Genomic DNA, 27,986 nt, shown 5'->3' on the forward strand with positions numbered 1-27,986 from the left:
AGGGGGAATCTACAATATGTTCAATATTTGACATTTTTTTCACGCCTGATTGGAACGTTCGTGACCAATCTTGCTTACAAACAAACGTGCACTGAACTTGCGCATGCGCGTTGCAATCTCACAGGATCCTTAACCGTGGTGACGTAGAAGAACCATAGATGTTTTGATAGAAATACAGAATTCATGTTTCTCGTTGTTGCTCTGTTCGTTTGATGAATTCTACTTTGAGTCCCTTTTATCAGTTTTCATGAGACTTTACAGTCAGAGAAATTACTTTTTGTTATTAGGCATACTATGACTACCCATCAGTGCTACTTACTACTGATACCATAGCAACAGACCGGCCTGTAAAATTATACTCAAATTCTGATGTTAGAGAATAATTGCTAGAATTGACTCGACCATCCCATTATTTATAAATTTTTTATGAGAATACTTACATAAAATTGTTGAAAGTCTCATCTCTTAACTTTTTTATTTTCACTGAATACACTAAACACCTTGTAGCCTCAAAAAAGGTGAGCCTTGTTTGAGCTCTTTGGCGAAAGCCTGATTACAGCAGTATGCTCCAAAAGTTGATCTTGTGTCTTAAAGCTTAATTATCTAAAATATCTGATTCCTTGAGGCTAAAACCAAACCTGAACTACGATAGCGTCGATTTGAAGATGACAAAAGAAATGAGGCAAAAATCGAGCAAACAAATGACTCGTTCTTAAGAATTTTTTCGCTCTGTAAACACGTGACCAGGGTCTCTCTTCTCTCGCTCCAGGAGGGCGGGAAGATAAGAAACCCTGGGAACGAGGTTGCTTGGCTTGGGTTTCCATCAATGGCTTCCGAAGTTTTAAATTCATTGAAGTGTCTTTTTCCCTAATCATGAGGGCTGAACCATAAAATGGAAATACCATCTCTGGCCTGCAGCAGATCCGACACTTTTTCGGTCTCTGCTTCATGTAGATTTGAGGACGAAAGTTAAAGGGCTGTGAACTAGCATCTGGGATACTAAGGGTGAGTGCGAAGTTCGTGAATTTTCTACCTTTTGGAAGACAGTTGCTAATGTATTTTACTCACTTTGTTTTAGTTCACTGTTCATGATATGCTTATGTTACTTGGTTCTCTTGCCTGGATCATTCCTTGTTAAATCTTCCGAATCTAGCGACCTACCGCTTCGATATGGATATATGAAGGTTTATTTACATATAATGCTTTGCTGTCTTGGTTCAATTGCGATACAGCCAATTTTGAAATCTTGTCACAACTTTCTCTGCTCACTGATTTTTTAAATTTATGAGTGAAAAATTTGCGTACCTGAATTCATGAGTGAAAAAATTTCGTACCTCTCATTGCGTTCGGAAAGAATGCCATCAACATGCACGCGAGATAGCAGACATGAGATAGCAGACACGCGATAGCAGAGTACACTCACACAAATCACTCGCGCACCGTCTACCTAACAATATGCTGCGTTATCAGCGCTGTTCGGTGGCGCTGTTTGAGTACTATAGGCACGACGAGAATGTCGAATATACGAGGTTGATGCCTTCATAGTAAGTTACCAAGATATCTCCACATTTGTTTTTCACGAGCTTCCGATCATGTCTTAGTGTAGAATAACACTTCCGCTTGCTCCTAGACGCGTTGTTTGATTGTCTTAATCGTTTGTGTCAATTCAAGCTATCAGTTGGATTTAATTTTGTGTCTGATCAAGACATTTTATCTTCCGAATAAAGGCTGATAGTTTCGAAAGAAACTGTTTGGGGCTGCGTCGGTGAGAGTAACGAAATAATTTGGATATATCAACAAAGTTGAAATGGTAAATTGGCCACCGTAATGAACAAAAGCTCATCTTTCAAACCGGCAGTCTAAATCCCATAGGGATCAACGAACGCTTTCCATTCCCTTATTTATTCATGTTTTTCTCGTTGCCATGCTCCCACCAATAACGTAGCTCCATTTTCTGCCTTTAAAAGCACACACAACCCACAATTCCTCTATTCGCTCCGACGAAGGGCTAACGCTCGAAACGTCAGCTTTTGTAATCATTACGGTGGCCAATTTACCATTTCAACTTTGTTGATATATCCAAATTATTTTATCTTGCGCTTTGTCTCATGTTTACGAACGAACATGGAATGCATGAAAAGGTTCATGTGATATAATCACGAAAGGTAAGAAGCAAATGCGGTCTATATTATATTCATCAACGTTTAGAAAGAGACCGTGCTTTTACCATGTCAGTCAGGTCAATAAATGTGGTTTACACTTTCCCAAGCGGCTATTGTTCAGTTTTCCTGTCGATTTATTTTCCGTTCAGTTTAAATCGAAAAAAATAAAACATCGAACAATTAATTATTTCGCTCTAAGTTGGCCAAGAACTTATAAATACTGGGATATTAGAAAGCCAGATTTCACTTTTCTTACGTTTTGATTCACCTAACGGATCACAAAGTAGTCAGAATTCACGATAGATTTTGCGTTGCTATCTGTACACATTACTTTTCGTCCAAAATTCTCGGTTGCATATGACAATCCTAAAAGCTTGACGAAATAGCACGCATGCCTTGTTATGTGATGTTTGAAATCTGGCCCTAAGATTTTTAATGTGGTTTCCCCCGATTGTATTGTAATCAGTAACATTCCATTGACAGTTTGGTCGCCGCCATTCGCGGTTTCATAATACTCAAAGTCCTCAAAAGAACCCACACATGTGGGATTCTGACCGATCTAAGTATCGCATATTGCGGCCGTGAACTTTGCAGAATGATCTAATAAATTTTCTTAATTTCGTTACCTTTTCGAGAAAACTGTTGATTGAAGTGTCTGACTCGTGAACAGTCATCACCGGGCAAGAACAGCCTGAAATTTTTTTTCAAAAACAGAGGTGTTTTGTTATCAGTTTGAGGTGAAAATTGTTACACCTTATGAATTCGTTGTCAGTTGATTTTCTTCAAAAGGGAAAAATGGCCTAATTAGGCTATTTGGTTTCAAAATCATCGAAAAAAAACAGATTCTAAGTCATCAAATATAGTTTTTTTTACGCCACGTCTTCACAACGCAGTTAATTTATCTTGTTTCGGAGCAAATCAATTACGGTAATATACTTGAAATTTCAGAAAGTTTTCTAGAGTTAAAGAGAAATTTTGAGTTTAGTAGTGATGATGATAATAATGATACAAACAATGTTAATATTAACAATGATGAGAATAATTACAACAACCACAATAATAACAATAATAATGGTAATGATAATAGTTAGATTGTTTAACTATATTTAGCTTCGATATAATCTTTGATTTTTGATAGGCTTTGATATGTTCGGTTCAGCCTTTTTAAACCATCACGTTTAAAACTCCAAACATTATTTGAATATTCGTAGAATGTTCAAAGACTTCAAACTGATACCAATAGTCAAAAATTTTGTTTGCCGAGATGGCAGTTTGCAATTTACACAATTTCGTGTAAAAGTATTGTGCGATCGTCCGGACGATCGCACTACACTTTCACGCTACTCGCGGGTTCAAACCATTTACTTTATTACACAATTTCGGAGCCTTTATGTAAAATCAAAAAAAAATTTTCAGTCAAATGAAACTTTTAAGTTGTCTGCGCCTCGCCCTCGCTGTGTAGTAAATTTAGTGATCTTGCTTCGCCGTAAATTAATTGCGGATTAATTTTTGGCTTGATTGAATTGAATCGATTGAAAATGTACTCTCCTGTGAAAGAAATGGCACCAGGGCTTTTAAAATTGGAACTGATCCAATTCTCTACGCATTCTCTATGCTGCAAGTATATTTATGCTTTTAATGCAGGTATGTAACCAGGGGAGCAGTTACGACTCATTGTGATATTTTTAACAGGCTGGCGAATCTCTTACCGAAGAACTCCTGACATTGGTTAAAGATTACATCATCAAACATTTTGGAAACTTTCTGATTACTAGAAGTTTAAATAATGGCCTCACCAGACAGCGATGATGGTAAGGTTCAAATTTGAAATTGCTTGGAGATGCATTTTAGTGTGCTTCACACGATCACGAACCTAATAACAGAAGAACTTGAGATATTAATAAGCGAAAAGTTGACAAAGTCTAACTACTGTCAATATCTTGAGGTAGATGTACATACTCGAGAAAGATAGTACAGATATACTTGGTCAACTCATGATATACTTGTTCAGGAAAAAAAAATCCAATATAATTGCACATTATGGTCTGTTATATTTAAGGATGACAGACTGGTATTAGTGCCGTTTGAGGCCCAGGCAGATTGAGATATTCTCGCACTCCGCACAAAAAAAAAAAAAAAAAAAAAAAAAAAAAAAAAAATTCAGGTTTTCTTACAAAGCAGCAGGCGGGTTTTCATAGTACATTCAACTAAATGTTTTGGTGTATTTATCAGGAATAATGACGATATTATTACAAATATGTTCTTAGTGATATTTTCCATTTAGTTGGTCAATTTTCAATTAAAAATTTTAGCGGCTATCGATAAAGGTAATACCAGTTAATGCAACAACAGCTGTCATCTCTTTGATGATGACGTTACCTCGGTATGACAATTTTGTAAATGACAATTTGCCATTGCTGGTGGTTTAAGTTTTAACGTTTTGCGATAAAGCTTATTAACTATGTCAACCTTCATCAGAAAAGTTGGTCAGGAAACAGTATAACTGGGAAAGAATTATCATTCTATGAATAGAAATAGAAGTGATCAATTTAAAATCATCGTAAAAAAATACTCCAAGATCGAGGAACTTTTACTGCACCAGCAAGGGATATTCTGCTTCAGCACTCAAAACTGAAACTTAACTTATTGGGTCTTTGTTAAGTGTTAGAGGGCAGGGCGCCGTCGTTTACATCACTTTGCAAAACTTTCCACATTTTCCTTTGCTAAGAACGAACAAATCCCAAGTCCTCAGTGTCTTAAGGGCCGTTTTATCTAACAATGAACATAAGTTAATTAACTAAAATGATGTCTATTCCTAATAGATGTGAAACGTGCTGCAGAAAGAACCCTACCAGAGGCTATTAGGAGAACAATTCTTGAAGAGCACTCTCTTAGGAGAACAATTCCTGAAGAGCCCTCTAGTTCTCGTCCTTGTAGCAGAAATAGGATTGTCCAAGATGAGGGTAAGAAACTCAAATGTCGCTTTTAAGATGAGACAGAGACCGCTAGAACTTTTCCTCTTCTCAACTTAAGATGAGACCTTTAACATTTTTTCATATCTCATTCCTTCATACCCTTGTTTGTCAAGTAAATGTGCACGCAATCTTATTCGTGCAAGCTTTCGTGTACCACCTAGTTTCTTGGTGCCTTTCCTCTTCAAAAGCTTAACTGTCAGGGGAATTTCCAGCGGGGAGGTGGGGGGGGGGTGCTGAAGCTTTGAATTGATCGACGCATAAGGTCTGTACACCAAAACAAGCTTTGTCATTACTTAATTAAGATACTTAGTTATCTTGTATTTCTTACAAAGTTTTCGCTAGACCTGCAACCTTTCCACGAAAAAAGATTAAGAAGAGGATAATTTTTGCGTAAGTATGATTTGTTGGGAATGATATGATTACAGATCCATAAACTATCTTATTGGGGCTTTTGTATATTTTGCTTTCGAAAGGAGGTTAGAAAGTGTCTATCAATTAGCAATCAGGCGACTCAATTTTTGTGCGTGCGTACGTAAAGCTAGCTAACGGAAGGGTGTGGGCACTGACAAAGGTTAAAACAATCAAGGGGTAAGTTGTGATTTTGCTAATGTGCTTGTTAGCCTGACTCTTCACTTGCTTGCACGAGTCACCAATAGGAGGACGAGACTAAAGTATTTTAGTGCCATCGTTTGCCACGAAATAAATTAATTTTGTTTTAGCCGTAAATCCATTTTATTTTGATTTCTGAAAGCTGTATGGGTCACGTTTACTACCATTTATGATAAGAACCGGACCAAAGCTATCTCTTAATTGACAAAACGTGAGTTTAAATTCATCCTCTTAAATTCATTAATATTATGCATGATGGCAACAATCAATAACTGAGGCATATTTGGGTCACATGCATGAATCTTGATACCCAATGAACACTTAGATGAAAATCTTGAGGGTTCTGATATGAGTTGAAACGTGGTTTTGATCTCAGATCAAACACTTGCAGCCGGTTTAATAGGCATTTTTTGTTAATTAATACACAATTAACCAGAATTCCAAAAATGACCTGAGTATTACAGTACATAAACATTCTTCGGTATCACCTGAACGTCTTGGCAACCTCCATCACAAACTTGCTAAGCTAGTAATTCAAGGCTACTGCATCCATTTCTTCAATGTTGGTAGAGTAAATGGTAGTCTTTAAAAAGCGCTCCTGGATCTAAAACGCGATCTATAACCGACCGAGAAATTTGCCATTCGCCAAAACTTGTTACCGGCCACTAGTTACTTACATTTGGTATACGAAGGAATAGCATTTTCGACTAACTCGCGTTCTTCGTAAACCATTTTTGGCTCCCTAAATCTTGCCGCATCATCTTCACTCGTGGTCACACACCAACTACACCAAAATAATTGATCGTGCATGCAGTTTAACGTAATGTTACGGAAAATAGCAAAATTGCACCTTTGCAAAAATTATTCTTCATCTTGGAAGTCAATAGAGACTGATTTGCATGTTCAGTGGAGCGCGTGTTGTTATTATGCATATTATGTTTTGCAGTTGTTATTTTAAATTAGAAATATTTCACGGGAATAGATAATTTGACCTATGATTGGTCCAGGTGTTTCTTTTCCTTTTGTTATTCAAACTTCCTTTTTGGGGAGAATTAGCATACATATACCAGTGTATTTTGTTTTCTCTCTCTGTTATGTTAACGGTTTATTTGGATGCGAGCGGAATAAAAAGAAGCAGAAGTTTGCTTTAATCGTGTAAAAACTTATTGCAAAAATTATTATTACAAAAATTATTGTTTATCTTGGAAGTCAATAGAGACTGATTTGCATGTTCAGTGGAGCGCGTAGCAAAGAATTAGAATTAATTATCATAATTGCGAATTCGCCTCTTCTACGCGCAGCAGGAAAATTAGGTCATGTGACTTATAATTTAAAAGGAACAATTTATGCTGTAACAAAATTTTTGAAGCTGGTCACCAACGGTCGTAAACGTAAGCGTCAAGATAAAGCATCGATATAGCGAAGGAATGGTTCCAAATACTCAGAAACACAAATTGTAAGTTACGAAACCATTTGTCGCTTCGACTAAGAATATTGTAAATAATAATGTATCCCGAAATTATTTAATTTTCACTTGACTACGACGTAACCACGGATGTAACGAGCCGTGCTCACTCTAGTATAAATAAAACCTGACAACGTTGATCCCTGGTGGGCTAATCTTCAAAATAAGTAGCGCCTTCAACTATAGGAGCGAATCAGAGACAAAACACAAACAATATAGTGTGTAAACCACTCATTAACATTTTATCACTGTTGACATTTTAATAGCATTCCCAGACAGCGCTACTATGAAGAAGATTATCATTTATGCACTTGTATAAACAACTGAGTGTTTTTTTTTCAATATTCAAACATCGAATTCCAATTGAAAAATGCCTATTCCAAAACTATTTTGTTTTGAATTTCATTTTACCCTTCGATAATCTCTCTATTGAAACACCTTGGCAGATAGGTCTGCATAAAACGGTACCATTGCGCACTTTTAGCCGCGGTCACAGTGTCGATGTTTCAGTACAGAGCTTCAAGCAGTTTTTGTGTTCGAAACTCCCCCAGTGGGATTCCTCTGGCTCTGGCCTCATCTTTGTTATCTATGTATCGTCCACCCACACGATGTTTCTTCCTCCTCGTGATCTTTCCTGGATCCTGCCCTCTCTGATGTAGCGCGCCACAATGCCTCTTGCTGTTGACTAGCCCACTCCGTGCGTGTTCGCGACCACAAGATAATCTTCCTACTTTTCTCAAATCCTCTCATGATTCTCTCTTTGTGCTGAGTGGTATTCGGTTTCTTCGTGGCATTTTGCCTGCTGTTAGAAAACCTTCATGAAGCGAATGATCAGAACAGAATTTAACGAATGTAAATTGAGGCAAAATCTGAGTTCAATTAAAAATCGCTTCTTGCATGTTGAATTGTTTGTACAGGTGCATTAATAATCGTCTTAATTATTCCTATTAATGCGTTTCAGTAATAGTGCTATTCAATTGCAAATCGTGTGATAAAAATGTTAATGAATGGTTTATGCACCATAATGTTTGTATATTGTGAATGTTAGCACATGTGAAAGTACATGTATTTTTTTCTTTTGTTTGACGAATGACGTATAATAATGCCCAAAATTTTTCTTGAAAATGCAAAAATCGACAATGAATCTTATTTACGCTCAAATGATCGTTTTTTGTCGTTGATGAATGTGACTCCACGCGGAATGTTCGCCGTTTCACGCAAATGAATGCGTATTTTCTCGTAATGAACGGTAAAAGGTATACTTGACGAGTAGCTTTCCCTAAGTCTTGTCTTGCATGGTCTCGAGAATATCTTTCAAGCAGAAAGAGTGAATTAGTCCACATGTTTCCTTATAGAGACTTGGTATCAAAGGAAGGATTCACATGGATTCTCAAAGAAACTGGCGTTTTCATTAAGTTTCTTCCTGAAGCAGTAACAGATCCAAGATTGATCACATGTATGTTGTGGAAGCCTGGGAAAGGTTCTCCTCCTCTTGAAGATAATGAATCGTTGGTGAGCAATGTAATAGAACTTGACTGTGATGATTCAAACGATGTAGTGTTCAGTTCCATTGAAGTAGCCTTAACCCATAGTGCAAAGTGCTCGAGAGGTTACGAACTTGTTATGAAGGAGATGACCGATACAGATGGATGGAGGGATCTAGAAACCTTAGAGGTGCAACCATCAGGTTTGTCACTGTCATTTTAACACACTTCTACGACCTGAATACGAGTGCTTATGTTCGGCCTTAACTGACGGAGGAGCGGTTAAGCGGGCAATATTTTTTTCCTTCCTGTGGTTCATGAACTCTAAGAATAATTCTAAGTATCTCAGACAACTTACGCTGGAAACCAAGGACTGCCCTATAATTATTCATCTGAATCCCACTGAGGTAGCAGGACATGCAAACGTATATTTCTGAAACTTTTGGACAGATCTACAAGGCGAAAGCTTGCAATGGTACACTGAATTGCCTTTTGTTGGCGCTTAAATAACCAGTTTTTCCCACTATGCCGTTATGAGAGAGGCTTTATCGAAACATCTATTAATTTACGTAATTGTAAAGAAGGTAATGGTAACTTAAAAGGCTTCCAAGTAAACTTTGAAACTTTTTTTAATAAGTCTCTATTATGATCTGACACCTGGCAATTGGAGAGGAAGAAAAGCCCAAGTACACTTTTGAATGAAAAACAGTACTAGTATGGCGAATACCGTCAGTTAAATGACCATAGCAACGATCTTCCCAAAAACACTCTGAGATCGTACGGAAAGTATTTCTATCGACAATTATTCTTCGGAGATCAGTTAATCTCTCTTCAGTTTTAAAAGTCGTGGAAAGTCAGAGTGTAAGAGAGTTCATATTTTTGCTTTGAAGTTAGAAAGTCTGCACGTTTATTTTCTGCAATGGTGTATAAATCCTGTCTTTCTTCCACCGAAAAACTGAGGTCAAATGAGATGTCTTTTTTTAACCAGACACTAGGGGATTTAGTGCGACTTTCACTCATCGAATTCCTTCGGTTTCTGTTGTGAAAATTATGAAAGAAATGTCCAAATTCAGGGGACTTGCAAATAATAAGCAAAAGTGTATTTACAAAAGATCTCAAAACGTTGCTCAAAGTTTCAAAAACGAACGAATTGTTTTGGAGAATTCAGATATTAGATAAGTGAGAGCCGCATTCATTAGCGTAATTATTTACTGCAAATACCTATCGTTTTAATTTCTTAAGTTACTTCTTATGAAGGACTGTTAAATCACAAACGGTGTTTAGACCGTGTGTGCCAATCTTTTCAAAAAAAAAGTGATTACAACAAAATTTATTTCGAAATGAAAGTAATTTCAGAGAGAGAAGAGAGAATTAATGTTACTTCGGTATCAGCTGAGGGCCAAGACCAAAGTCTTTGCTTAGTAATGCTGCCCAGCTGGTAAACAAGATATATTTCTGAAGCCAGAGATGTTCTGCAAAGAGACTCAACATGAAACGGATACTGCGCGCTTTAAGAACCAATTATATCGCAGGGTTTGTAGGAATGGATTCCCGCAGAGGTAAAGAAAGAGACCAGTAAACCAAGGTCCTACATAGTCAAGACAACGGGTGGGTCTGAGCTAAGACGCGACAGAGTCCAGCTAAAGCCTTTACCTTTCCAGAAAACACCAACAACCTGTGGAGAACAAGTTATTAGCAACCAGGAGTGTACACTGCCGGACAGCCAAGAGACAAAGGCCTGCTTCAGACGTCATCATCAGAATTACCTCAGGCGCCTGCCAAGTCACCGTTACCTTCCAACCAAGGCAGTAACGAGTTGCCTAGGACAACCAGGAGTGGCCGCATTGTAAAGGAGCCATCTAAACTAGACTTATAAGCTTCTTTTTGCTGTCCGAACACTGATGAAGAAACACTCAGAGAAATACTTATAAACTCTGTTTTTATTGTTATTTTTGTTGTTTCTGTTTTCTTTTCTTTTTTTGTTTGGCTGTTACTTTTTGTTAGAAACTTAGATTTCCGTTTTTAGCCTTTCTTAGGGTAGAGTTGTTACATTAGCTAAGCTTACGCAATGGTCTAGCGCATGCGCACTGATGAGACTAAGCACATGTTCGGGACACAAAAATTATATTCCTTGATCCGAGATAACTAAATAAAAGCAGCATATCCTTTTACAGGTACAATCACCATTTACGGCTGAAATATTAGACTCGAAAAGACCTCTTCTTGATGGCTTCATCATAGCGAATAATAATAGACACTCAACGAAACTAGATGAGGGTATAAAAAGCCAGTTTTCGATAATAATTGCAAAGATTTAGTCGAATAATATTGCACACAAAATAAGCTACCCTTTGCTGTAATATAGAAAATTCTGAGTATGGTCTTTACTTCCGCAATGCATTCTGGTTGAGCGTGGCCCTTGAAAAGAGGTGAAAATTACAGTACTTAAGGGGAAAAAATTTCGTGGACTTTCGTGGACAACCGACCACGTAATAAAGGGTGACCACTGAGAGAAAATAACCTGTTTATAATGACTTAGTGACCACTTAATACGGTGCCGCTTAAAAAATTTGCATCTGTTTCCTTTCCTGTGGTTCATGAAATTTGATTTTTATGGTATCTCACATATTTCACGCAGAAAACCATCTAAACAAGACTGAGGTAGCAGTTTTTTTTGTTTTCTTGAACATGAACAATGTATATCTCTGAAAACTTTTCAGATCTACAACGTGAAAGTTTGGGATGGCAAATTGAATTGCCTTTTGTTCAAGCTAAAATAACCAGTTTTTCCCGCTATGCCGTTATTTGTCGTCTTAAGTCCTACAGACTTCGAAAAGAGGATTCTGAGGAGCGTTCTAAATTAACAATCAGTGTGCCAGATTTCCCAGGTACTTGTTTGTCAATTTCTGGTTCCCGGTTTCCTGCAAGTATGGACCTCGTTATCAAGGTAAAATCAATTTATAGAATTGAAACACTCCTCTTTTCTTCTTGTTTGTATTTAATATTTTTATAACTTAGCACGCGCTCAATTCCTACCTAATTCATATGAACCTACTTCTTGGTAAATATATGTAGATATAAATATCTAAATATCTATGAGTTTTCTCATACAGAAGAAAAACCGCTCGAAAACATGAATCTGAAAAGTTCAAGCGTACAAGTGAAAGGAAAAATAGACGGTTCAAATTACGAGGCAAATTTTAGCCAACGATGTTTGTTTTTTAATTTTTCCCATCATAAAGGAAACGAACAGGATAGGACTTAAGAGCGAATGTAACCAACGATCAAACATTTGGTGGCAACCACCAAAAAATCGATTCGGCTCATATTCTCAAGTTAGGCAGGCCTTATGGTGAAACAAAGCACTGCATCCTTTGTTTGGCTGAATATCGATTTATTTTCGAGAAAATCAATAATAACTGAATTTCGACTAAATGGCGCTATTGAAGCTCATAATTTCAGACAAATCTCGGAGCATTCCGCCACGAATTAAAAACACTTGGACCGACAAAAACTACCAAATCTTAAAAAACAACATCAATACATAAGTTCACGGCAATTTAAGCAATTCTTGATCGTTCATTTACACAAGCTAATTGAATTTAACCGACCTTCTTCTAGCGAGATTAAAAATAGGTCAAAAGTAACCCGTTATTTAACTATGTGCTATACAAAATAATCGACTGAAAATCTGGGTTTTGGAATGCGAAGTGTGCTTCTTTTCAATCTCCAAAGGATTTTTTGGGGAAATAATTCAGTGCGATTTAATCAAATTTTAAAGTTGGATGAAATGAGCTGATTTGACGATGCCGTCAGTTGTTCGAAAATGTTCACATTCACACACAGTCTCAATTGTTTCGCATTTTACATCCAATCTACAGCTTATTCAACATAATATCATCTTACCGTCCATATTGCTGTATCACAAAAGGGGATTGTAGTCCTAAAATTGTTGCATTGCTCCCTCAATAGCAATAGAACTCGGTAGGATAGTCAACACATCCCGATAATGATTGTTTACAAAGTGTATCTCGGGGTTTCTCTATTCCCATTTCGCTGAAATACTTCGCGTAAGAGATCTTTGTTTAAATATAAGTCTACAACCGAACCGTGAACCAAATGTAAGCGGAATGTTGCTAGTTCAGAAACATGTTTCTCGCGTGCAGAATAACGCTAGTTAATTCAAAATGAGGTCTACTGAAGTAAAACGCAAAAATTAAACATTGGACTTTGAACCACGTGGCTCCAGGAACTAAGGTCGTGTGTTACATACGAAACAGGAGCAAACAATTATCTAACTCCGATCATAATTTAATGTATCGTAATTTAATGTTTCATGGTACTTCGGGGGATAAAGCTAATTTTAGGACAAAAAAAAGCGAAAGATCTGCAAAGGGCATAGCCCATCGTACATCACTAAGCAGATGTGCGACAAAGAAAATTGTAGTGCTTGAATGTTTGTTTATTTAAAGGAAGTTTTACAAGAGTCAAACCTGGAAAATCACGACTTTCGCTGAAGTGTTTGTAAAAGCCAATGTTCAACAGCTTTATATCTATACTACTTCTTCTCTAGAGACTACTGTGCCTTGTTAAGTTACTCGTGCCGGTGGTAAGACTACGACCCAGGTAACACGTTCACATTTTTCACACCCACCTTTTCCCAGCTGCGGTCTCAAAAAGCTCACATCTGGAAATAAAACCATTTCTGCGTATCTCAGAACTCAAGAAACGCTTCGAGTAATCATTGCACCAGCTGACACAGCAGACTCGAGTGCGAGTCGGTATACCTACATCAAATACTTACATTTTGGAAACAGTGGCTTTGAAACATCAACTCAACTAGTTAGTTATTTAGTATTCTTGCCCAAGAAGGTAGCCAAGTAGTTATCTATCCCCCTCAAATATGGTCGGGCCCAAAGCCATCAATGCATTATATGGCGAAATATTAAAGAGCGTGGCTGATGCGTAATGGAAAATTTAATATAAGCCTGTCGTCTGGTCAGACCAGAATGTTCACGCCCATCGGGAAAAGAATGACATCTAGATTTAACCAGAAAAAAGAAAGTAAACAAACCCCTATCTAAATTTAAGAAGTGAATGACTACTTCTTATAGAAGTCCAAAGCCAATCAATGCATCATATGGCGATATATTATTGAGCGTGGTTTGATATATCAGAAGGAACTCTGCCCCTCGAACTAGAGCCTCTCGTTCACCCCAAACCAAGCTTTCCACTAAGCGAGGGACAAATTGTCATGGAATGTATGTCAGCAGGAGGAGTGAATATGGCTACTCGGCTAAGAACTAGGTCAACTTCGTCTTCTGGCCTGGAAAAACCGAGACTAGCGGAATTGCTCTCAATCCGCCTTGAACGGGCAAGAAGAGGTATAATTACAGTTTCACGTCTTCTGGATTGTCTGTCGAAGTCATAGTGTACTCTTACTATAGTTTTGAAGGAGCAGCAGATATCCTTATGAGGAGAACGACACGCAATGCTGTTGCAGAGTTCACATCTTTTCAATGCAATTCATTTTATTAGTAAACGAAAATGCCAGTTTGAAGGTAATTTCTGTAATTAATCAAACAATCAATAGAGATTAAAATAGTAAGGAAGAGGAAACAAATACGATTCAATTTTTCAGCGTCTTAAAAAATACTTGTAAGTTATTTAAAATCCTTACCTCTACTCGAGGCAATTGTAATTTCGACCGGTTCCTTCTTACACAAAATAAGCACCAAGTGTTTCTGTAGATACTCAGTGTGGTTTCAGCGATTAACGATAAAAACACCCCTCTTTGTTTCATTTGCCAGGTTTGACTGTAACTCATTTTGAATATTACAAACCGTCAAGAGAAGAAAATTTAGTAAGAGTGCAGGGAAGTTGAAAACTTATCAACAGTAAATTGATGTAGTATTGTAGCAAGCAGAAGTTTTAATCATCGAACTAGGTTTATCTTTCGTTCTTTTTGTCCTCTCAATAATTTACGAATTAAAAATATGAACTCAATAAGGATCGGAGTTAAATAATTGTTTGCTCCTGTTTCCGTTATGTAACACTCGACCTTAATTCCTATAGCCACTTGCTTCACAGTCGAAAGTTGTATTTTTGCGGAGTTGTCGATTTCTGTGGACCATCATTTTGAATTAATTAGCGTTATTCCGCACAGGAGAAACATGTTTCTGAACTAGCAACATTTCGCCAACATTTGGTTCGCGGTTTAGTTAAAGACTTATATTTAAACAAAGATCTCTTACGTGAAGCAATTACAGCCTCCTTTTCAACGAAATGGAAAGAGAGAAACCCTGAGAGACGCTTTGAAAACAATCATTAGGAGGTGTTGACCATCCTGCCAAGTTATAAGGCTATTATGGGAGCAACGCAATAATTTCAGGACTGCAATCCCCTTTTGTGGTACAGCAATATGGACGGTAAGATGATATTATCTTAACTTAGCTGTAGATTGGATGTAAAATGCGAAACAATCGAGTTTGCGTGTGAATGTGTACATTTTCGAATAACTGATGGCATCGTCAAATCAACTCATTTTATCCAACTCTATTATATGATTAAATCGCAATGAATCATTTCCCCAGAAAATCCTTTGGAGATTGAAAAGAACCACATTTCGCCTTCCAAAAACCAGATTTTCAGTACAATATTTTGTATAGCACAGGGTTAAATAACGGGTTACTTTTTACCTATTTTTAATCTTGTTTGAAGAAGGTCGGATAAATTCAGTTACGTTGTGTAAATAAATGATCAATAATTGCTCAAATTGCTGTCAAATTATGTATTGATGTTGTTTTTCAAGATTTGGTAGTTTTTATCGGTCCAAGGGTTTTCAATTCGCGGCGCGACGCTCCGAGATTTGTCTGAAATTTTGAGCCTCAATAGCGGCATTTGGGCGAAATTCAGCTTTTATCAATTTTCTCGAAAATAAATCGATATTCAGCCAAACGAAGTATGGAGTGCTTTGTTTCACCATAAGGCCTACCTAACTTGAGAATATGAGCCGAATCGATTTTTCGGCTGTTGCCACCATATTTTGAAAATGTTCGATTTTTGGCCACATTTCCTCTTAAAGCTGTAATTTCTTGTTTTATGTTCGGTTTCGAGTTTAAAAAGTTCTAGCAGTAGCGTTGAAGCGGGTTGACGGCGGCAAGAGGTCTTAAAGGCAGTGGTAGACCGCCTGTACTTAAAGGCTCCCTGAAATCAGCGGTATCCTAGCAGTTTGTATGTGTATTTTCCCCAAAAAAGATGTGAAATCTTAATCAGATGAGCTGTGCATCTTGAAATCATCTTGAAACTCACAACTCTTCAGGCAAAAGAGTCCTGAAAGTACTATGGATCAATGATTTCATGCTTAGAAATGCTTTATAATATACTTCTCTTTGAGATTTGGGCATTTAATTAAAGTTGACTTTACCTAGGTGCAAGAGATTTCAAATGAAGCTTTAGAAGGAAAGGAGGTCCTCGTTGGTCCTATTGTTCACATTACATTCACATCAGAAGCTGAGCTAAGTGATCCTTCGCAAGTTAGTCCTGTCATAATAAGTGTACCCATCGACTCGCAAAAACACCAGACTGAGTTCTCGAAAATGTCATCAAGACATGTGAGAGTGTTTTTCCGTGGCGGTAAAGACGCGTCAGGTAAGTGGGTCGATTGGACAAAGAAGTTGCAACCAAAACTGGAAAACTGGATTGTGACATTCAAGGTGGATGGGACTGATTCATTTCAAATCAATCGCCTCTTGGAGTAAGTATGCAAATTTCTTTATTTCTTACGTATACTAGTTATCTACGAACTGTGAATTACATATTGCATGAGTATGAAACGATAAAATGAAAATACATTGCTGTGGCATGCGCATGCATTTTTCTAATTGCAGTGTTTATATATTCAGAAACGAAATCAAGTGGGTTAGTTACCTAAAGTACATCTCCCCAGTTTTTATTATATCTTCGAGTATCAAAATTCATTGTGCCTTTATTCCTTGCTAGATGTGGGGTGATGCTTGATTCTTCTACGAAACCTTTGGAAGCTGAAAAGCTTTTTATCGTGGATTCATCATGTCCGCAACAAGTGGGATTTTTCGCTTACTGGAGTCAGAAGAAAAAAAAAATGGAGGAAGAACAAAAGCAAGGATCACTGACTCTTTGTTGTTTTCCAATCCACATGAAAACTGAGTTGAAAAAAGAGATATCTTCAGAGCATGGATTCCTTCTCTGTGGCGAAGCCAAGTCAGCAAGACTGCTCGCTAAAGGGGATCAGGCATTCTTTTCTCTGTCAAACGGCCTCACTCTAGCTGATAATGGAAATGTTATAGATTACCTCCCGTTTAAGTAAGTCCTTGACAGAGATTAAGTTATGTAATTTCTATGTCTTTTTAATCATTCACCTTAGTTTCAGAGCACGTTGAGAATGAGTCTATTCTTACCAATGAATTCACAGTGGAATGCACTCCTCCAGAATCAATAATTCCTGTTTAGACTGTCGTAAGATTGAATAAGGTTGTTGGATTATTGCATTATGAAACGGAATTAGAGGCTGAAGTTGGAAGGAATATTTCTTTGGCTTCTACTTGAAAAAAGTTTTCATCGGGAAATTTCTCCAATTCGATAAAAAATAGCGAAACATTCCTTCTTGTGAACATGATCAGTGCCAGTTGAGAAACATGTATTGACTTCGATGCTCTTCTTTTCTCTTTTAGGTTTATTGGAGACTTCATTTTTAGAAAAGATTACTTGGCTCGCTTCGAAGCACCAAAAATAGAATTTTTTAAAAGGGAAAATGACAAGGAAGGAAGAGAAAATCTCTGCTCTCTGTTACTTCATCCAGTTACGCCGTTTGAGGTATGAAAGGGACGCAAAGTTTGATGAACTACAGTTCGTAGTTCAGTGATTGCTAAGACGTCTTTCGGGCTCAGTCTTACCTCAAGCAGACTATTAAAACAGTTGACTAAACCTGTTGATAATAGTTACCTCTTAATAAAAGTTATTAATTTTACAGGCGAATAAAAACGAATGATTTCTCGGAAAAGATGCTATGCCCATATTGCGCCAATACCCTAAATGGACACTGTCTTTCATTCAGTCACATACATTTTTCATGATTTTCTCTCTCCTTTTAATTATTCTCTTTTAAAAGATTCTGCTTATAGAGAAATCTTGAGAGTACCCTTAGTACTTTTATTCGTTTTGTCGATCTTAGTGGTCATCGACTCAAAGTGAGTGGGGAATAATTAGAATGGTTTTCACAGTGTCAGAAAAAGAAATGATGAAATACAAGTCGAACACAACGCCTTAGTTACTGAAACAGTGAAAAACTTTAAAAGAACTTTATGGGTTCTTACGAATGTTTTCGAAGATGGCCAACTGAAAAAGGTATTATCATATAAACGTAAAGTACCTTTTATCTTGCTATTCGTATTTCGCAAATTTTGAATCGCACAAAAATTAATTGTCATTAAGTGGGAAAACAAAGATAGCTTGGAGGTCAAGAAAGATTTTTCAAGCTTTGATATCAGATTCATGGTGATGGTAAACGTAACCGTCGGATGGGCACTTCGGATTGGCATTTCGTTTGATCCCGAGTTAAGTTGCTAAATTATCGATGCTCATTTATCGTCACGGGAAATTTATCATACGAAATGTCGGTCAAACTGTGTACATGTAGTTTCCCGTGTGAAAAATTCGGCATTTACCATTGTGAAAGTGCGCTCGTAGCTTTAAATGTTGTGACCGTATTTTCTCTTTTTTGGTGGAACTTCTGACCTTGTTGATAGAGTTTTGCCATGAGTCAAAAATGTTGCTTCTTTCCATGTTGCTTCATGTTTACTTTAGTTTCTAAAATACCTATTACAACATACATTTATGATGTATGGATTTCTTTTCCTTGTGACAGGACCGCTCTCCAGTAGTTTCCAGGGAGAAATTGCAGTCCCAGAAGCAACCTCCAGTTTGTGAACCTTCAACTTCTGTGAAGTCTTCTGTAGAAGACTCGGGTGAGAGTTGTTTGAATGTTAGAATAGAAAAAAGGAACGTGAAAGGAAGATTGCTAGAATAGAAATAGTGATACCTTTATGTATTGACTTTTCATGCAGTAACTTTGTGTAGACCTTTTCGCATGAAATTACACCTCGCACAGTTAGGCGACTGTGTTGGCGGCTCCATTCCTTTTAATTTTTTACGACTTTGCGAGAGAAGTAGAGTAAGTATTATTGTTTGGTTTGAAACACTCGTTAGAAACCTCGTTTTCCATATGTATAGTTGTAAGTGTGAGTATGCCTTTGTCGACCGACCAACTGACTCCACCCGGTGCAGTCTAACTCATTAAATTTGCCTTTTTTCCTTCCTCTTACATATAAAAGCGTTCTAATTAATTATTTGTAAATCATCCCAATAGTCTGTAAACTACTGAATAAGTTTCTTCTTTTATCATCATGCCTATAATTTTCACCCCTGATGGCTTAATTACGTATCGGCTTGTTTGCATTCTGTACTGCAAGGTGCTTCAGGAAACTAGGCAGGACATAAGAATATCAATTTACTTTAGATTAGCGAACCATTGCTCTTTTTTCTGAAGTCCTGATGTCGAAGTTCATTCAAGTTATACTTGAATCTTTCCTCGAGTATGTGTTGTAGTTATGAGCTTTTTTTTTCTTTTACTTTTTTTGATAAGCCGAAATCAAAGAGTTGAGAAAGTCAACTGTTACTCAAAGGATAGCGGTACTTTGTAAAAAACATATTGGAAACTGCTGGAGAGACCTTGGAGCAATGCTTCGAGTTTCTGAGAGCGACCTTATCAACACAGACAAAGATTACCGTTATTCTTCCGAGAAGGGATATGCTGTTCTCCAGTCATGGAGGGATATGGATGGGTGCAGTGGTACTGTAGGACTTCTTGTAGATGCCCTCATTTCAATAGACGAGAAGAGGATCGCTGAGGAGTTGCTAGGTACCTAGATCTGTATATTTTGTGCAAATTATCCATCTCTTTCGAAATCCATAGAATATTGGCGATGAGTCATTGAAATTTTCTACGGTACAGTTTAATGTGGTCACAAAATTTTTAAGTCCTCTTACAACCTGCATATTCATTAATATTATCTAAACTCTCTCATCATTGATTTTCTTCAGCTTGTCCCCTAAATTGCGGCAAGCAAAATCACTTCAATCTTTTCGAAACTGTTGTCGCAATTTCTTCGTCTGAATCGACAAAACGCACACGGCATCTATGTAAAGCAGAATTTCTTTATTTTTTCTATTTCACTTTTAAATTTTAGATCATGTTTATATAGATTAAAGTAGATTTTAATAATATTATTATTTTATCTGATAGATTTACCGTGTCTAAATAGAAATAAAGTTCAAGTTCAAGTTTTTCGTTTCTGGTATAGATATTGTGCGGGAAGAAAAACGAGGAGAAAGCCAACAAAAAGACGACAGGTCAGAAGAGCATCAAGAACTGTGTAGCAGCCCGGTGGAAGGTACAATTAATAATTACAAAGATTTTTCCTAATTTAGCGCTCTTTGGTGAATGAGACTCTCTCATCATTGATTATTTCGTTTCTGGAATAGATATTGTGCGAGAAGAAAAACGAAGAGAAAGCCAGCAAATAGGCGACGGGACAGAAGAGCATCAAGAACTGTGTAGCAGCCCGGTGGAAGGTACGATCCATATATACTGATGTTTTCTTTAACTGAGCGCTCTGTGATGAATTAATAATAATAATGATAATTTTTTTTATATTATTATTATTATTATAATGATAACTTTATTTCAAAACTTAAAACATTACAATAACTTCGCGCGGGTAATGGTTTTTCCTCTCGTACATTTCCAAATTAATTGACACGGAACACATCTGTTAAATTCACTTCTCTAGGATCAGACTCGTATCAGACCCAAACTAACTTATGATAACAAAAATGACCTACATATAAAAAATCGCGAAAGCACCTACTAGTTCGTATTAAAAGAATTTCAAAAAAAGTGCATCGAAATTGAAGATTAAACGAGACTTACCTGGAAGTTGAAGTTTGATCTGGATTCTGCTGAGTTATCAGGAACAAGGAGTCACGTGAGAAAGCACTTACCGCCACGCTATTCAGTCTTGAAAGCCGGTGTGTGAATCAGTCCCATATGCAACAAGGAGGCACAGGGTGGATTTTACCCTAAGACAGGGTGGGCACGTGACTCCTTGTTCCTGATGACTCAGCAGAATCCAGATCAAACTTCAACTTCCAGGTAAGTCTCGTTTAATCTTCAATTCTGCCTCGTCATCTTGCACTGCAGAGTCACGTGAGATTTGAAAGCACTGATGAACACACCGAAGATAAAACATACTCAAATAGTTTATTACATAAGTATACATAGCTATGTATAAGATCTGTAAGATATAAAACCATTAACTGTAAACAATGATCAGTCAATTGCTAGGACTTTGTTAGCAAATACATTTTCATTTGTAGCAATGGGCAAATCATAATGCCTGGCAAAAGTGGAATCAGATTTCCACCCAGCAGTTTTCATATAGGTACTTTGCTGCTCTTTGCCTTATAGGTAGAGGCTGTCCTTGTGCTGTGTGATTTGAACATTGAGACATCAATGCCTGACTGTTGCAATACATTTCTGATCCATCTTCTGATGGAGTCTCTGCTGACTGGCTTATGCGGTTTTGCAACTGTTACTATTAGTCTTATTTTGTTCCCTCTCAGATCTTGAGTTCTAGCAAGGTATTCTTTACATGTAGTGAAAACACAAAGGTCTTTATTTGGAAATGCTTGAAGCCTAATAATTTGTCCTTACATTCCTGGTCTAGGTTGTTTAACATGTTCACGTAACAGGAATGTATATGCTGTGGGTTCCTCTACCATGGAACCAATGTCTAACAATTGTAAAGTCTGTCCCCTCTGAGCAGTAACTAGTGCAACAAGCATAACTAGCTTGTGCGTTAACTCTTTAAACGGAAACTTCTCTGTGGGTATTAACGTAGAAAGAAATTTTAACACTAAACTTACATCCCACACTTTCGTATAACGAGGAAGTGATGGTCGAGTTTGAAAAACTCCTTTCAGAAATCTCTTAACATATGGATTGTCTTCAAAAACAACATTGTTAACAGGTAATATAATTGCAGATAAAGCGGACCTCGCAGTGTTTAAGGCACTGTAACCTAGTCCTTGGGAATAGAGTTCTGTCAGGAGTTCTATGGCTTGTTCTAAAGGTGGTGAAATTAGATTAATCTGCCTTTGAGTACTGAACTGAACCCATCTTTTAATTTCTGAGTCATATTGAGCCTTTCAAGATACTCTCCAGGAAGACAAGATAATATTGGTTGTTGCATGAGAAAATCCTTTGCTTTCGAGGGAGTTCCTGATAATAGACATGCAACTAATCTCATTTTCTTGTGCAAGGGGCGAAAGCAGTCTTTCTTTGTCGGTAAAATAAACAGGTTCTCTTGCACTGGTAACAGAATTGGGCTCCTGATCAGCATTCTCAAGAGCATGGGATACCACATCTGTGTTGTCCAAAGGGGCACTATAAGTATCCCCTCTGCCCCCTCTTCCCGAATTTTCTGCAGACATCTGTTGATTATGCTGAAAGGGGGAAAGGCATAATATTTTAGTGTTCCCCATTCCATTGACAGGGCATCAACAAAGGCTGCACCTGGATCTGGTTTCCAGGATACATAGGTTCCAGGATACATAGGTTTTTGGCCTAAAACATTGGTAATTTTTTTTAAAAATGTTCTTATTTATCATCCATTCTGTTTGGTCGTCAAATGTTCGTGAGTTTTCGTCAGCTAGTATATTTTCTGATCCTGGTAGATGAGTGGCAGTTAGCCAAATGTTTCTCTGGATACACCAGAGCCATATTTCTTTAGATGTTTCATTACACTGATATGATCTTTTTCCCCCCATATTGTTTATGTATGACACTGCAGTTGTGTTATCTATTTGCATCAGGATGTGCAGGTCCTGGAAGTCACTGCATAAGGATTTTAATGTGTAAAAAGCTGCAAGAAGCTCAAGATAATTGATATGTCTCTCGGCTTCTGTATGATTCCATCTTCCTCCATTTGAGGTTGCCCCTCTAACCGCCCCCCCCCCCCATCCCTCTAGGGAAGCATCAGATTGGGTAGTAATAGAGGGCAATGGCTGACAGATCAATTTATAAGTTGATTCAACATTATCAATCCACCACTGCAGATCATGTCTGCACTCATTATTTAATGTCATAGTAGCACCATAATCCCCTTTGTTGTATCTAAGCGCTTCACATTTAGCTAGTTCTAGGGATCTGTAAGACAACTGACCATATTGAACAGCGGGGAAACTAGAAACTATAGTGCCAATTAATTCTGCCAGTGACTTGATTGTCAGGCTGTCTTGCTTGATTGCAGATTCACATAACACTTTGAGTTTGGTGATTTTGTCTTGTTTGAGTGTAATGGTCAAAACCCAGAAACTCTAGTCTACTCTGAGGATTTACTACAGATTTTTCCTGACTAATTGTAAAACCAAGCCTTTGAAATAGGGTCCACAGTAAGATCAACATTTTTCTTACAGTCCTCAAATGTGTCACCCTGTAAGTAACTATCGTCAATATATGCAGAAGATATAAACCCTTTTTGTCTAAGGTGTGCATAGGCAGGTAAAAGCAATTTAGTGAATAGTCTTGGTGCACATGCTAAGCCATTTGGCAGACATGTGTATTGGTATAGTTTCCGATTAAATCTGAATTTCAAGTACTTTTGATGCTCAGGTGCAATAGGCACTGAATAATGGGCTTCCTTGAAGTCAACCGTCGCCATGAAGCAGCCTTTTGTGACAAGCCTGATTGTTGTCAAAAAAGCGTCCATCTTAAAATGATGGTACACAATAGTTTTATTTAAGTCTTTAAGGTTAAGTATTAGCCGGTAGCCATCACCAGACTTTTTAGGACGAATGAATATATTGGAAATGAATTCACCTTGACAGTGCTGTGATTCCATGATTACTTTCTTATCCATGAGCTTTTTCAGCTCAGTTTCAATTATCCCTTTTTCTGTTGGGGTAAATTTTAATTCTTTAGGATAGAGTGTTTGATTAGGGGTTTCCCCTGGCACAAAGTCAATATGACAATGTCTTACACAATCTAGAATGTGCACATCTGAGGTTAATTTTTCCCATTCATGTGCAAATTGTTTTAACCTGCCTGCTTGAAAAGGTTTTGCTTTAGAAAATAAAGATTGACTTCTTACCTCATTGGAGATAGAAGTTTCCTTGTCGTCATTCTGGTTCAGTTGGTTTGATCTTTGCCCTCCCCATTTCTCTTTTGGCGGTAGGAGGGCCCGAAGGAGTTTAAATCCTTCCTGTTGTAATTATCTCTGTTCTTGTAGCCAAATCCTTTGTATTTCTTAAATGCATGTTTATATGATGACCTATCTTTGTTGTTCGAGTATTTCCTCGATGAACTTAGCTTACTAGCTACTCTGTTAGCTTGTGCCATATCTTTAATTGCTGTGATAAATCGCTACTGAATAAAAATTCTGTTACTGGTACCGTGGGTGGACAGAGGTGTTTATACTTCTGGTTCAAATCAGGCTTAATAGCCTCTCGTCGCCTCATGTTCAATTCATAACTAGCACATGCAGTTAACGCTATTCCGTCTGATAGCTGTTTCATAAGAGCAGGTACGTCTAGTATGTCTTTAGGGATTTGATCCTGTACTTTGTTCAGGGCCTCAATGGCTTGTACTGACGGTATCGCACTCTTAATTATAAGAGTTTGAAGTGTCTGCAGTTTTATATCAGCAGACCTTGTTTCTGACCTTAGTTTCTCCCAAATTAGCGGGTTGACTTTCACGGTCACGAGACTATCGCAATTCTCGGGCCGTTGGTAGGCCTTTATTCTCTCGGCTTGAACTTAGTCTGATAGTCGTGTTTGCACTACGCCATTTACGACTTTTGCAAGTTGTTCAGCCACTTTGGGCGAGCACTTGTCCTCTAGTTTTAGAGATTGTGCAATGTCGTGTAGTGTGCCTTCATCTTTGCTCGATTCAGCTGGTGTGTCATCCTCAGACTCAGGCTGAGCTTTTCTTTTCTTCGGCACGGGTATGTCTCCCGCCATTTCTTCTGGTCGCTTCTCAACGACTCTCTCTTCGTCATCATCGAAGATTTCTCCTTCCTCCGTTATTCTCGACAGAACATCAGTAATTTTGCTGAAAGATTGCTGCATTGATTGTTGCATTGCAAGCATGTTTTTGGAAAGTTCTCCTCCAAATTGTTGGAGTTCAGCGGGCTTTACAGAATTATCTGTAGCCATGTGCGTTGTCAATGTGCTTGAGCTTGGCGCCAAGCCATCTGGGTGCTGTTCTATCGTTTTTTCACCTTGAGACACGCTCAATGGTCGATGTTTAGATTTGGTTTTGCCCTTAAAAGTTATTCCTAGGGCTTCTTTCTGCATTTTCCTAAATTGTGAGGTTTTTAGTTGTAGTTTATAGCGAGGATTTCAAACGAGTTGTCGATTAATCGGCGGTAAAAATGCACTGAATAGCATGGCGGTAAGTGCTTTCTCAAGTGACTCTGTAGTGCATGATGACGAGGCAGAATTATCCTTATAAAAGTAAATTACATTAAAAAAATATGTGAGAAGGGAAATGACACTCTTACTCTAAAAAACTGTAAAAACAAATTTTAAAAATGATAATAATGATAATGATAATAATAATAATAATGATAATAATAATAATAATGATTTAGCTGTGAATAATTCACAAGATGACATTCTTGTTCACGGATTCGATCCTGGGCAACATTGATGGGAGGCAAGGGTTCTCATCAGCGCGCCATTCCCGCTCCCCCTATGATTGAATGAATAATGAAGTATACACCTATCATGTTTCTCTTGCTTTCCATGTAATATTGGCAGAATTCATCGGAAGTTTCGGGATGTAAGGCATCCCCAAGTGATTCGGCCAATTTTCAAATCCTCTTCTAGTGTTCCAGAACTCTGAGAAGTCGTTTTAGGGTGACTTTTTCTAATCTACGATTTGAGATGCACTTTTTATTATGTTTTAATATATAAACGATTTTGGAAAGCAACATGCATGTCTTTGCTGACCACCCTTTTAGAAGCTCAATATTAGGCTTGTATCCTGAAATCTTACTGCAATTTTTCCTTTTCGGATTTTCAAACCGGATGGTCAGGCACGTGTTTATGCCATTTTATTGTTAGTTGAAATTTTCTTCTTACCTCAGTCTGAGGTAATTAATGTATTGATTCTCAAGTGCACAGCAATTGAGCTAACGAGACCGTTTGACTCTCTTTTCTGTTTTTATGGTTGTCTTGGGATTGCTTGGTGACATCCTCTAATTGTTCTTGCGTTACGATACATAATTCTTCGAAGGTTGGGCAACTAACAGCTTTACATTTGGTCTTTCTTTTAGCATTTTGCGGCAACAAGGGTGAAACCAGGAAACGCCAGACCCTGGAGAGAGGAGGCTTCCCTGACACAATGCCCAGTACTGCGGAAGAAGTAAATGCATCGCAAACACGAGACATAGGAGAAAGTGAAGGGAGAAGTAGAACGACAAGTGGAAAGAGGACGTCGGATCCTGAGTTAAAAAGAGTGGCAAAACTCGAAAAAGTTAGAAAGAATAATTTGTTGAAACTTAAATCTAGGGCAGGTGAGTTTCAGTTATGAGTGTCCTTCAAAACCATGAAAAATTTGCGGAAACTTTATCAACCCGTTTTTTTTTTTTTTTTTTTTCATTATTAACAGTTCTTTACTGATGGGTCGTGTATGATCAACTGAAAAAGTTCTAAAAACATTTCTTCCCTACGGTTCCGTTGAGTTGAGTGTTTTCAAGCTCATTGTCTCTTGCTATGTTTTCGGTCGCCCTATAGATGGTTTTTAATCTAAACGCTTTAAAAAGCTTGATTTAATCCATTTATTCAGGTTTTGATCGAGTGAGGAAACTTCTTACTCGTATTCCTCATTTATCCCTTATGCATTCATGAATAATTAAGTTCAAGTTGCGATATTTTTTTTCTTGGCTTTGTACAATGTAGGTAAACCTCCAAGGAGACAGCAAAACACCAGGAGGAACGAGCCATCCGATACGAGGCTCAGACTGCTTATGGAGTTAACTGAATTAAAAGCGCTTATAGAAAGAATTTATACAGCTGAAAGCGAAATGTTAGAGAGGATGGAAAAAATGACTGAAAAAGTCAGACAGGTGAAGGAAGATTTATCAGGGGCGTCATAAACAGGAAATTCCACAGCGGCGTCATCATAATTTTGCCATGCTCTTTGTTATCAATGCCGACCTTTTTCAATAACAGACAAAACCGGAAGCCGAAAGTTAGGATGGAAAAGAACTGGGGTGGAATATGAGACAGGGTTCAAAATTACAACCAGCTATTCACCAGCAGGTAACTAACTTGTAACCTTGTCGATGTCTTTCGGGCCAGTTAACCCCTCAACAAACGAAAGGTCCGTCATATTTCCGTTGCGCTCGTGTACACGAGCAAACAGTGCGAAACAAACTGAAAATTCTTCTACGACAACAGTTATTTACATAAGTGATGCGACAACATCTCGAGTCAGTGATGTATATACCTGTAGTGATGTAGGTTTTTCCTTAGCCAACTGGGCTCTTTGATGTTTTCCTGATTACCCGTACGAAGCCTTTTTGAAAGTAAACCCGTGGTTTGTATTTATTTCCTATGAAAGGTTTCAAAAATCTTTCTCCCTGCTTTAGACGAAGCCTGACAATTTCCGATAGTTGTTTAATATTCTGTTCTCTAACAATACGCAATTTTTCTTCCGAAACTTAACAGTAAATCCGCCTCGAAAGGTTTTTTTGTTTGTTGTACTATTTCCCGTGCGAAAACTGGAAACTCTCAAGGATCCTCAAGATTTGAAAGTTACTTTACCGAAATTCACGATTCACGATTTCTGCCAATTGCAAACCTCGACGGTTACATATGACAAGGTCCCAAGTTACGTGACCTGCGAGATAGTCTGGCGTAACACTTTGTTGCATGACTCGTTACGCCACTCTATGTATAATTATAGATTAGTAGACCCCAGCAGACACCCGCACTAAAGGGGTCCGTACCACTACTGGAAATATATTCAGCTTACTTAAAAAAAGTGCAAGTAACACTGTACTTTGTAACAAGGGTGCTTATTGGTAGTCTAATAAATCAATATTTAGTACGGAAACTTACATTTTTCCACACCATATTGCCTATGACATTGAAGAAAGTTAACAAATGGTAAACACCACAGCGTACA

General features: G+C 37.7%; 1 protein-coding gene across 1 annotated transcript; it reads left to right on the forward strand.

The window, feature by feature from the left end:
• Positions 1-823: 823 nt before the first annotated feature.
• Positions 824-27,975, forward strand: LOC111346045 (uncharacterized). Its single transcript, XM_088740092.1, has 15 exons — positions 824-1,005; positions 3,855-3,973; positions 4,985-5,125; positions 5,470-5,527; positions 8,567-8,916; positions 11,416-11,642; positions 16,126-16,451; positions 16,697-17,038; positions 17,407-17,548; positions 18,600-18,699; positions 19,377-19,652; positions 20,095-20,184; positions 20,276-20,365; positions 26,131-26,370; positions 26,756-27,975. Exons 2-15 carry the CDS (start codon positions 3,949-3,951, stop codon positions 26,950-26,952), a joined length of 2,604 nt encoding a protein of 867 aa, XP_088596218.1. The 5' UTR covers positions 824-1,005; positions 3,855-3,948; the 3' UTR covers positions 26,953-27,975.
• The last annotated feature ends 11 nt before the right edge of the window (positions 27,976-27,986 follow it).

Source organism: Stylophora pistillata, chromosome 12 (genome assembly GCF_964205215.1).
Source record: "Stylophora pistillata chromosome 12, jaStyPist1.2, whole genome shotgun sequence".
NCBI lineage: Eukaryota > Metazoa > Cnidaria > Anthozoa > Scleractinia > Pocilloporidae > Stylophora > Stylophora pistillata.

Excerpts from the sequence above, each read along its gene's own strand:
- LOC111346045 (XM_088740092.1), top strand. The coding sequence starts at position 3,949 with ATGGCCTCACCAGACAGCGATGATG. Across the intron at positions 16,452-16,696 it reads CAAATCAATCGCCTCTTGGA|ATGTGGGGTGATGCTTGATT; the intron begins GTAAGTATGCAA and ends ATTCCTTGCTAG. Across the intron at positions 20,185-20,275 it reads GTGTAGCAGCCCGGTGGAAG|ATATTGTGCGAGAAGAAAAA; the intron begins GTACAATTAATA and ends TTTCTGGAATAG.